The following is a 12,895-nucleotide window of genomic DNA, read 5'->3' as shown; positions in this document are numbered from 1 at the left end:
TTGAAAAATAACCATGATAAAGCAAAATCATGAAAACATAAGGAGAGTATTATGGGTTGTGTGGGGGGAATCCAGTAATTGTGCATAAACCCTAGCAGGAAAGATGAGAATCAAGAGTCTGCTAGATTTAGCAAGTAAGCATTGGCAACCTTAGGGGAAAGTTCAGTCAGTTGAGTGATGAGCATATCTCATCAGGGATTGAGAAATAAATAAAGTGGAATCAATAAAGATAGACATTTTTCTTGGAGATTTTACATGGGAAAGGAAGGTGAGAGATCTACCTCTTAGGGATATAGAACCAAGTAGACATTTCATTGTTTTGGTTTTCTTAAGGATTTAGGTGCCAGTGAATAATTTAGAAATTGGGGGAATGAGGAAATGCTTGAGGGATAAATTAACTGGAGGGGAACAGATGAGGGCATATGTAGAGGAATGAACTGGCAAGGAAAAGGGCTTCCACAGCCTGTTTATCCATTCTCCATATGATAAACATCTCTCTTTCTGCCACTTTTGGCAACCATCAGAAGTAAGGCTATAAAGGAACTTAGGTGATGCAAGGCATAAAGGCCTCAAAAGGCAGGAAGGACCCAAGTTTCATTATAGCCTCAGACACTTATTAGTTGTCGCCCTGGGCAAGTCACTTATTGTGGCTTCATTTTCCTAAATTGTAAAATGGGGACGATAAATAGCACATACCTCCCAAGGTTGTCACAAGGATCAAATGTGATAACATTTGTAAAGTACTTAGCCTAGCACCTGACTTGTAGTCAGTACTTAATAATTCTTCTTTCCCCTTAACCCTTGTTAAAATCAATCAACAGTTACTTTTTGATTGTGTATTATATGGGATATATAGGGATATAATTAGAAATAATCAAACAAATCTTATTTGTATTGAGCCTCATAAATTTAGAACTAGATTAAATAATTTCTGGAGGTCAATAAGTTCAAACAATTCTCTCATTTAAAAATGAGGAAACTGAGACAGAGTAATTTGCCCAGGAACATAAAATATTTGAAATAAGATTTTATCCCATATCTTCCCAAATTCAAATCCAGTGTTCCTATTCAATAGACCATGTTGCTTTTTTATTTTTTTTTTGTTTTGTTTTGTTTTTTCATCTCAATAAAATATGCCTGGCATCTCTGGATTAAAAGATTTAGACATTTTAACACTTTTTAAATATTGCACATTGCTCTCCAGAATGTTTGAACCATTTTACAGCTCCATTGACAGTTCCATCCTTGACCTCACCACTTGTCGTCTTTGCCAATTTGTTAATTGTGAAGTGGAAGAAACTTCAGAGTTATTTTCATTTCCATTTATTTTATTATTAATTATCTGAATCTTTTTAATTAAATTTTAGTTTTTAAGTTTTGAATTCTTTTCCTTCCCTCTTCCTTCTCCACCTATTGAAAAGGCAGGAAAAAAGTAACCCATTATAAATATGTGTTATCATGTAAAACAGATTCTCATATAAGTCATGTCAAACAAAACAAAAAAAAGAAAGAAAGAGAAGACAATATCTGCATTCTTTAGTCCGTCTGTTTTCTATCAGTAGATGTATGACTTATTTTAACTTAAGTTCTGTGAAATAAAAAAGGGAAAGAACCAACATGTACAAAAATGTTTGTGGCAGCCCTTTTTGTAGTGGCAAGAAACTGGAACCTGACTGGATGCCCATCAGTTGGAGAATGGCCGAATAAGTTATATATGAATGTTATGGAATATTATTGTTCTGTAAGAAATGATCAGCAAGCAGAATGAGTGCAGAGAGGTCTGGAGAGACTTGCATGAACTGATGCTGAGTGAAGTAAGCAGAACCAGGACATCATTGTATACAGCAACAAAATTATGTGATGATCAACTGTGATAGACTTGGCTCTTTTCTTTTCTTTTCTTTTCTTTTTTTGCTGAGGCACTTAGTTTAAGTGACTTGCCCAGGATCACACAGACAGGAAAATGTTAAGTATCTGAGAAACCAGATTTGAATTCGGGTCGTCCTGACTACGGAGCTAGTGCTTTATCCACTGACACCTAGCTGCTCTGGTTCTTTGAAACAATGAGGTGATTCAGGCCAATTCCAATAGATTTGTGATGATTGAGAGAGCCATCTGCACCCAGAGAGAGAGAGAGAATTGTGGGGACTGAATATGGACCACAACATAGTATTTTTCACCTTTTGTTGTTGTTGTTTGATTGCTTGTATTTTTTTCTCATTTTTTTTCCTTTTTGATCTGATTTTTCTTGTGCAGCATGATAAATGTGGAAATATGTTTACAAGAATTGAACATGTTGAACTTATATTGGATTATCTTTTTCTAGGAGAGGAAGGGAGGGAGGGAGAAATACATGGAACACAAGATTTTTGCAAGGGTGAATGTTGAAAATTATCTTTGAATATATTTTAAAAGATGAAAAATTATTATAAATAAAAATAAGTAAAATAAAAAAAGTCCTATGAAATTCTGGTTGGCCATTGGATTTATCAATTAACTAATTTTTCAAAATTAGTTATCTTTACAAAATTGCTTTCTTTTGTTTCTCCTGCTTCTACTTATTTCATTTTGTTTTAGTTCATGCAGGTCTTCCCAGGTTTCTCCAAAATCATTCCTTTCACCATTTATTACAGCACAATAGTCTTTCATGACATTCATGGGCATCCCTTCAATTTCCGTTTCTTTTCCATCACAAAAAGAGATGTTATAAATATTATTGTTGAATTGAATCTTTTTTCCCCTTTCTTAGCTCTCTTTGAGGTATAAATCTAGTAACTTTTATTACTGCATCAAAAGGTATGCACAGTTTAATAGCTATTGAGGCATGGTTCCAAATTATTTTCCAAAATAGTTGGACAAATTCACAGCTCCGCTAGCAGTGTATTATGGTACCTGTTTTCCCATATTCTTTGAGCATTTGCCATTTTTGTCATTTTGGTCAATCTTACTGGTGTGAGGTAGTATATCAGTTTTTTAAATTTATGTTTTCTTATTATGAAGTTAGATAACTTTTATTTCTTTCTCTGAAAACTTCCCAGATCTTAATTAGTAGTTTGTAAGTCTTTTATGAATTATTTCTTATCTTTTGACTGTTTAATCAAAGAAGATAATTGGAATATGAATTATTAAATAAAACATTTGTTAATTTTTTAAGTCTAAAATTCCAAGGTTATTCTGGCAGATTAGTCCTATGTCGTTAGGGATATTTGTAATTATCTTTTCTTTTTCAGGCAAATGCAATAGGCCGCAGTGCTAAGACTGTTCGTGAATTTCTGGAAAAAAATTACACAGAAGGCACTATAGCAACTGACAGTGAAGCTATCAAATTGGCAATAAGAGCTCTGTTAGAAGTAAGTTAACCCAGTACCATGCTTGCTTACAAAAAATGGCCTTCAGAAGTGTTAGTTTTCCCTCCTCCTTATTAGTTTATTAAAATATAAAATGCTTTGTGGAATCCCTTCTAATGTTGTGCTTTTAACATTCTAGGTTGTACAATCTGGTGGAAAGAACATTGAACTTGCCATCATAAGAAGAAACCAACCATTGAAGGTAGAAGTGATGAATTAAAAAAGTAAATTTTTAAAACGTATCCAAGATATAGATGTCCTGATAGAAATAGACCTCTCTAACTCCTGTGCATCTTCATTAAATATACAAATGTCCTTAATTTGGAGATGCCTTTTGACATGACTCCTGTTTTCTGTTCCTGGCTAATGCTTTCAGCATTATTAATTAGTCCATCATAATGCTTTTAGTTTTGTTTTAAAAAGCTATATTCAGCATTATTTGTACTATTAAAAGACTGAAAAGAGACTGGGAAGGAAATGTATTTGAAAATACATATTTTGGATGTCAGTTCGTAGGGAAAACCCTACAACTTGTTCCAGGTAAGACCATTGACATACAATTCTAAGGAATACTGTACACGGTGCTGACCATAAGATTTTACCATATCTACTTGATAGGGCTTTGTCTAAGCAAGTAGATGACTCGGTAGAGAAAGTGCTGGTTGTGGAGTCAGAAGATCTGAATTCATAACTGACTAGAGACACTTATTAGCTGTGTCACTCTGGATAAGCCACTTAATTTCTTTCTGCCTCAGTGTCCTTATCTGCAAAATGGAAATGATAACTTAACATGCAAGGGTTATTATAAGGATATATTGACATTGCAAAGCATTATATAAATGCTAGGTATTGTAATTTTGATTGATGTAATTAATTCCTACTTCCTTTATCTGTCCAAGTTTGCTCTGTGTCATTGTAAATTTTTCAGAAGATGAAAATATCATGACTCTTTAAATTGAAACTTCATTTTATCTTTGGGGAAAGTAGAAGAGGTGGAATCAGGAAGACCTATTAAGGAACTTACATGGGTTCCATAGTATATGAGACAAGACTAGCAAGACAAAATTTTGATTTGCCATGTAATGGGGGGTCTTGCCAAAAATATTTAGAAGAACAGATCCAGGTATTAAGTAGCAGAACAAGCTTAGATTTTATGTAAAATTTGATATTCTTGAACCTGTGAAAATAATAAAATAAATCATAGTTAACATTTACATCATTATTCACATTTTGTTTTTCAAAGCCCCTTTACCTATTAAAATGTTAGGATGACGTATTCCTTTGCTGATTTTATTGAATGATAATTTTATTGTTCAATTATTCTAATTTGGTTCAACTCTTTGTGACCCCATTTGGGGCTTTTTTGGCAAAGGTACTGAAGTGGTTTGCCATTCCTTCTCCATCCCATTTCACAAATGGGGAAACTGGGGCAAATGGTTAAGTAACTTGCTCAGGGAAACACAATAAGTGTCTGACCCATATTTGAACTCAGACTCATCTTCCTGACTCCAGACCCAGCATATGCCACCTAGCTTCCTCTTAATGATAATTACCTTGCCCAATTGCTATAACTTTAACTAAAAACACATTTCTTCCTTTAATTAGAACTGGCTTATTAAACTTCATATCTGTCATACTCTTAATTTTAGACTGTTCTTAGAAGTATCCACTGCATATACCACTCTGAGTCTCCTCCTACCACTTATTATGCAATTGAAGTAGGCTTTAGAGTTAAAGAAATCAACACCCAAAGAGTTGCTCAGATCATGCAGGTAGTGAGGATCAGAGCCAATATGTGCGCCAGGTCCAGACTTTTTCTATTACACCATATGGCAAAGATTTAACAAATCATTTGCTTTCAATCATTGAAAAGTTTTTTATAGTGTATATGTTTATCTGAGTTTTTATCTTGTAATGTGGTTCTTTGAAGCTTTATTCAAAGCCATTGTAATAGGTTCTTAAAGTAATTTTCATGTTACTATAGAAATTAATGAGGATAACAAAGAAGATCCTGGAATGGAAGGTTTTAAGGGAGCCTAATGTTCAATAATCCCATAAAATAATAGAAATATCCAAAACAAATGAGACTTTGTGAAGTCTTTTTAAGAAAATAAAAAAATACTTAAAAGAGATGGTCAAAGAAAGTTTTGTTGTTTAGTTGTTTGAGTTGTGTCTGACTCCTCGTGACCAAATTTGGAGTTTTCTTGACAAAAGTACTGGAGTTTTTGCCTTTTCCTTCTGCTCGTTTTACTGGTAAAGACTCTGAGGCAGACAGAGAAAAGTGATTTGGCCAGATCCCATAGCTGGTAAATGTCTGAGATTGGACTGAACTTAGTCTCCCTGAATGGGCAGCTCAGTGATTCAGGAAATGGAAAGGAGGGTCATGGATGATGTCAGAAATTATAAACTGAGGTGAGTTGGAGGGGGTGTTAGTCCCTTAGAAATAGATGTTTAAGCAGCAGCAAGACTATGTGATGATTAACTCTGATGGATATGGCTCTTTTCAACACTGAGGTTTTGTGATGGAGAGAGCCACTTGTACCCAGAGACAGGACTGTGGGGATGGAATGTGTATCACAACATAGCATTTTCATCTTTTGTTGTTATTGTTTTTTGCTTGCTTTTTTCTTTCTCATTTTTGTCTCTTCTTTGATATAATTTTTCTTGTGTAGCATCATAAATCTGGAAACACTTATAGAAGAATTACACTGTTTAACATATATTGGATTACTTGCTATCTAGGGCAAGGAGGGTGGAAGGTAGGGAGAAAAATTTGGAACACAAGATTTTGCAAGAGTGAATGTTGAAGACTATTTTTGTATGTATTTTGAAAATAAAAAGCTATTATTTAAAAAAAGAAAGAAAGAAATAGATATTTAGAGTAGGATTGTGTTTATGGAGCTGTAAGTTTAATGAAACTAGATGGGAAAGTCCACTATGTAGATTGGGAAGTCTTTTGCATAGTAGTAATATGTGACCAATGGGTAATGAAATTCCCCTTTTCTCTTTAGTTAGCTAGGGAAGAAAAGTGATTTTTAAAAAACATTTCAAAATATTCCATCTCATTTATTTTTGTGTTTATCTCTGTTTTTATCTTTTGTTAATTTATTTGCTGAGAAAAAGAGATGAAATATAGTGACACTCAAATAGTGAAGAAAAAGAAGAAATTACATAATTCATTCTCTCATAAAATGGGTTCTAAGTGGTAATAGTACACTATAACTATAAAGTAGGGGTAAGAAAAAGGCAAATTTTTTGACTTGATTTTTTTTCTTTGATATTTTCAAGTCCAGGGATTTTGGGAAAGAAACATTATAGGTAATCTGGTTTACCATTTTGTTAAAGTGGGCCTTTAAAATTTATATTTTGTTATTTTAATTTTTTGAGGTACTTGGGATTAAGTGATTTCTCCAGGATCATATGTTTGAGCCTGGATTTGAATTCAGATCCTTTGGACCCCAAGACTACTGCTTTACCCATTATATCACCCAGCTGCTCCTAAATTGATTATTATTAGATTACTATTAATTATTTTAGAATAATGGAATTCAGTGGAATTTCTGTAGACCTTTAGGCATAATTGACATTACTGAAAATTATTTTCTCTTTTATTTGCTCTCTTATTATTGCTGTCATCAAGGAATACATCATTAACTTATGTATTTATTTGAACATCTAAAGCCAGTGTGTGACAGATTTTAAAATGAATTTTTATTTATTTCATTTCAGATGTTTAGTGCCAAAGAAATTGAATCTCAAGTTGTGGATATAGAAAGGGAAAAGGAAGAAGCAGAGAAGAAAAAATCCAAGAAGACAATTTAATGCTATGTTCTTGTACCAGTTGAAAAATTAATACCATTCGGAAATTCACCGCAGTTTTATAGAAAGCAAATTATCTACTGTGTTTGCATTGTTGGGTACACAATTTTTTTGCCTGAGCTTTTGGGACAAAATTTGTGGCTATTTTCAAAGAATTAGTCCCAGTAATAGTTGAAAGCATGGTTATATCTCAGATTCTGAAACTTTTGCCATATGGGATTTTCTGTAGCATATGTCTGATATAGCAATTTGAATTTATACACACAAAAATGTTTGAAATTAAAAATTCAATAAAGTGTTAAGCATTTACTATCAATTGTGTGTTTTTCTAATGCATATTCTTTTCTGGGTTAAAAAAAATTGTAGGATTATAGTTTTAGAGCTGTCTTGTCAACAAGCATTTATTAAATGCTTAGTGTTTTTGCTAGACATTGGTTAAGCAATTAGAATTGAAAAGAGGTGTAAGGACCTTTCCAGACCACAAGGATGTTCTTTTGAGTTCTTTAGGAATTCTCAAAATATCCTAATCCAGGTATGTCAAAATTGAATAGTAATGGATCACAAACTGTACTTAAGTATCCCTACAGTGCATATTGACATAGAAAACCACTTTTTGACATTATCTTTGCTGAGTTGAATGTTTATTGTGTTAAATATTTTCCCAATCCTATATTAATCTGTTGGAGACACTCAAGATCCTTCATAGCCAGTTAGATTTATCATCTGCAATATATGTATACAGCAAGGGTTAATGTTGTATGTGATCATCATCTGTTCACTTATTACTCATTCTGCTTAATGCTGTTATAGGCTTTATGGGAGTACAAGAGAAATATAGGATATGGTTCCTACTTTTACATTAAAAAGATATAGCCTAAATTCTGGGGGTAAAGCCAAAATGGAAGAGAGAAGCCAGGAAGCTGCTTCAGTATTCCTAGTTTCTCTCATAAACCACATGAAACCAAGCCTTTGAGCAGAGTCTGGAATGACAGAGACTACAAAAAGATGGGATGAAATCATTTTCCAACTCAAAAAAAAGTCAGGACTTCAAGAAAGATCAGTTTCACTGAGGTGAAATGGGTGCTGTGCTTAGCTCAGCTCAAGACAATGTCTGAGAAAACCAATGAGAAGTTTTAATCACAGCAGACCAATAACCCAGACCCTCATTCCTGGCTCAATAAAACAATATCAGAGCAGACCATTGGGGCAGCCTCCAGTCCCAGCACAGAGGGCAAATTGGCAACCTGGGAACCAGGCAAAAACAGGTAGGACTAGATCAGGATACCCCCAACTCAATAAGCAAGAGCTTCCTTTTCCTCAGGAGTAAAACTTGCTTTAAAAGACTTGCTTGTTTTTGTTATCTATTTTCCCTCTCCTATTTAGGGAAAAAAGAAAGAAAGTGAGCAAGAAACAGAAGAGAACTTTTGACCATAGAAAAGCTACTAGGGTAACAGGGGAGGACAAAATGCCCACAACCCCAAATAGAGAAATGAATTGGTCTCAAGCCCAAAGAGCTTTCTTGGAAGAGCTTGTAAAATTTTAAAAGTCAAATAAGAGAGAGAGAAGAAAAAAAGGGAAAAAGAAGTATGCAAAAGAGAGTTAATGTGGAAAAGGAAGAACAAATAATAAAGAAAACAATTCCTAAGTACATTTGGCCAAATGTAACAGAAAAAATCTAATGAAGAAAACAACACCTTTAAAAGTAGCCTCAATGGAATAGAAAGGAAGATACAAAAGCTAACTGAAGAAAATCATATATTAAGCAACTAGAATTGAGACATTAAGCTAATGGCTTTATGAGACATCAAGAATCAAACTAAAAAGAATGAAGAAAAAAAAACCAAAATGCTTAAATGTAAAAAAGCAGCTGACCTGGAAAATTGATCCAGGAGAGATAATTTTAAAATTATAGGACTATCTGAAGTTCATGACAAAAAAAAACTTGGATAGCATTCTTCAAGAGGTTATCAAGGAAAACTCCCCTGATATACTAGAACCATAGGGCAAAAATGGACATTAAAAGAATCCTTTGATCATCTCCAGAAAGAGATCCCACAAAGAAAACTCCAAGAAATATTGCCAAACTCCAGTACTATAATTTCAAGGCAAAAATGCTGCTGCCAGAAAAAAAAAATCACATATCAAGAACTCATAGTCAGGATTACCCAGGATTTGACAGCATCTACAATAAGGGAGTGGAATATCTGGAATACCATATTCCAGAAGGCAAAGAATCTGGGACTACTACTAAGAATCAATTACCCATTGAAAGTAAACATCTTTTAAGGGAAAAGATAGGTCTTCAATAAACTAGGGGACTTTCAATTCTTTTTATTGAAAAGGTCAGAACTAAATAGAAAATTTGATCTACCAATATAGGACTCAAGCTTAAAAATATAAATGGAAAAAAGTTATTTAAAGGTTAAACTGTTTACATCCCTACTTGGAAAGCTGATACTTATAACTCTTGAGAGCTGTATTTTTTAATAGGGCAGTTGGAAAGAGCACACATAGAGGGCATGGGTATAAATTGACTCTGATGTGATATTTAAAAAAAAAAACATTAAAGGTTAAGAAGGTTGTTCTGGGAGAAGAGGAAAGGGCAGATAAAATGGGGTAAATTAGATCACATGAAGAAGCACAAGAGATATGTAATAGAGGGAAAGAAGGGAGGGAGATGAACTAGATCTTACCCTATAGGGAAGTAGGAGAAAGAGAAAAGAAAAGACGGGGGCTGGAAAGAAGAGAGGTCAGAAACACCAAGGAGGGGAAGAGCACTGAGGAGGGGGGATAGAACAGCATGTTACCACTGACCTCAAATAACAGGACTGAAAGTAAAGGTATTTGCCCTAAAGCCTTGTGGATGGTCGTATCCGTCTTGAAAAGGGAGATTGACAAAAGGAAGACAGGTAAGTGAGATGGAGAAAATTTTGAAAGTTCTGTCAAGAGCAAGTAATAATGGTCATTCAAAGATTTGTGCCATTTAAGGAAAAGATTTTTAGAGACTGGAAGAATTTAGGAAAAAAGCAAAAATAACCATTTTCAAAAACTTCCATCTATAATTTGAGTGTTTCTTAGTTCCTTAGGTAATTGTGTCTAGGGTCTAGAATTGGAGTTGGAAGCCGGAAGCTCTAAATTCTAACTGCCTCTCAGATATTAGCTGTGTGATCTTGAACAAGTCACTTATATTAGAACGAGTCACTTAAAATATCAGTCATGGTTCTCATCTATAAAACAAATTGAATCCCTTTCAGCACAAAATCTATGGTCTTCTAAATTCCCAAGGTTGCCCTTTTACTCTGCTTCCATTGGTCTAACTCTTGAGCAACTTGGAATAATGAAATTCTACAGTTGAAAGGGTACAGGACTTTAAGAGATCTAATCTTGGGTTTAGGCTTTGTTGAGCCGTGTCTTGCTTTCTTCTGGAGAACTGGTTGGGGACTTCTTACTTGGTCCAGTTCCATTGTGTATTTATAAGTCGTCTAAATGCAAAATGCAGACTAGTAATTTAGCCCCCTTGAACCTTGGTTCTTTTGTTGAATTTCATGATCTACCAAGCAAGATTCTTTTTTCCTCTTTCACTTTACTGTTGCCATTACAATTGGACATCCACTCTCCTGTATAAATTCTTCTGAACCATCTTGGCTTTATTGATAAATTTCATTTTGGCATATTAAGTCAGTTTCTGTTTTCCCATAAGAAACTTTTCATTAAAATAATAGGGAAAAATTGTTATTAGGAAAAATTCTGAAAATTGTTATTTTCTATTTTTGTTTTACTGATTAATAACAAAGTAATGTTTATATGCTTTAAGTGGGACAATAATTGGGCATTAAGATAGTATTTGAATTTTGTTGCATTTTGTGGCTATTTTAATTTGTGTTATGGGGGTTGTGTATTCTTCTGGTTCTATATCTTTCATGCTCAGTTCAATTTTTCCCATGTTTTTTTAAATTCATATTCTTTGCAGTGGTAGAATAATAATCTATTGTATTCTTATGTACAATTTGCCATACGTTGTTCACTCATTCCCAAATAGGTACAAATTTATAATAGCATAAGTCATGTTGCTAATTCGGAATTAAGTATAGAGATCACAATGTCCATAATCTCACCATAAAGCATATAATAACCCAAGGAGGTTACTGACAAAAAAAAAAAAGTCCTATATGATAACAGTAGCTGACATTTATGTAGCATTTACTGTGTGCTATGCACTGAGCCACGTATTTTACAAACATCTCAATTGATCTTCAAAGTAAGCCAGCAAGGTAGGTGTTATTGTTATCCCCATTTTACAGATGAGGAAACTGAGGCAAATAGAAATTAAAGGATTATCCCAGGGTCACACAGCAGGTGTTTGAGGCCAGAATTGACCTTGGATCTTCCTGATTTCATAACTGGTCAGTTCATGTAGTTGCCACCTACCTGCCTCCATCTAATAATGACACTTTATAGCAGCAAAGAATTGGAAACAGTAGGTGATTGTTAATTAAATAGTGCACTCCCCTTCCCCCCCAAAATGTAGTATATAATGTATATAAAGTATATAATGAAATGTTATGGTGCTGTAAGAAATCATGAACATGATGAAAATAGAATCATAGCCCCTTATTGCTGCCTCTGACATGTAATCTCTCTGTAATACTGGGAAAGAAACTTGATTTCTCAGTGACTGATGAATTACAATGGTAGTTAGTTGTACTTCCCTCAGTGGGAGTGGCTTCTGGCTTGCAAAAAAATAAAATATTGAGGTACAGTAGTTAAAACACGGAATCTAAGACTTGAGAAGACCTCAGTTCAAAGATAACTTCAGACACTTGCTATGTGAACTTTGTCCGTTTCTCATTTGTAAAATAAAGGTAATAGCATCCTCCTCCACCTATGTCATTCTGAGGGTCAAACAAAATATTTGTAAATTGCTTAGCATAGTGTCTCACATGCAATTGGCACTTGTGTAAATATTAGATGTTTCTCTTCCTGAAAAAATTGATGTGATTTGATCAAAAGTAAATAAGAGTCAGAAAAACAACACCAGGAAAACAACCCTTTCTTCTCCCCCTCCACTTAATAGTATTTTGTTTTTTCCAATTACATATAAAGATAGTTTTCAACATTCACTTTTATAAATTTTTGAACTTTAGAAAGACATTCATGAAACTATTTTCTAAATGTTAACTATAATTAAAGATTCCTCTGATGAAAAATAAGGGATTAAAAGAGAAAAAGGATTTTTGAAAAGAGTGGTCTTCAAAAAATCAAAATTTCAGGAGACCCAAAATAGACTACAGTGTATTTTGTTTGTGGGTAAAGGGATGCTTTGTGGGGGAAGGGGGGGGGGGAAGAGGGGGATGTGTATGAAGATATTCTGAATTTAAATTTAAAACATTTCCTTATACACAGCAATAAAGGTTCCCTGTGGAAGAAATGTGTCTTTAGGGAAAAGGAATTTTCCAGGATAGAGGTAAGCAAGAGCATTCCAAGTATGAGGATAGCCAATGCAAAATCACGGAGAATGATGGCATGACATTTGTGAGGAACAGAAAGAAGGCCATTTTGGGTCACCTAGTACCAGAAGGGAGAATAATGTCCTATGAAGAGAAAGAGATGGGGGTCAGGTGGTGAAAGGCTTTCAAAGCTAAAGAGAGGAGTTTTTATTTGATCCTAGATTCAACAGGGAATCAGTAGTGTTGCTTGAAAAGGGGAACCTCATCACCTCTGTGCTTAAG

General features: G+C 34.1%; 1 protein-coding gene across 2 annotated transcripts in view; it reads left to right on the top strand.

Annotated features, from left to right (window-relative positions):
• Positions 1–7,482, top strand: part of PSMA8 (proteasome 20S subunit alpha 8) — a 38,181-nt gene extending 30,699 nt beyond the window's left edge. Inside the window, exons 5-7 of one of the 2 annotated variants that reach the window (XM_003759989.4) lie at positions 3,231–3,350; positions 3,487–3,549; positions 7,077–7,482. In XM_003759989.4, the coding sequence (XP_003760037.1) occupies positions 3,231–3,350; positions 3,487–3,549; positions 7,077–7,169 (276 nt within the window). In that variant the 3' untranslated portion in view covers positions 7,170–7,482. Of the gene's footprint in view, positions 1–3,230; positions 3,351–3,486; positions 3,572–7,076 lie in introns of both variants that reach the window. The other variant, XM_023496184.2, reaches the window with a different exon arrangement.
• The last annotated feature ends 5,413 nt before the right edge of the window (positions 7,483–12,895 follow it).

The sequence above is a fragment of the Sarcophilus harrisii genome, chromosome 1 (assembly GCF_902635505.1).
Source record: "Sarcophilus harrisii chromosome 1, mSarHar1.11, whole genome shotgun sequence".
In the NCBI taxonomy this organism is placed as follows: Eukaryota; Metazoa; Chordata; class Mammalia; order Dasyuromorphia; family Dasyuridae; genus Sarcophilus; species Sarcophilus harrisii.
The sequence above is the reverse complement of the archived record's forward strand: the minus strand, read 5'-3'. Positions and strand labels throughout refer to the sequence as shown.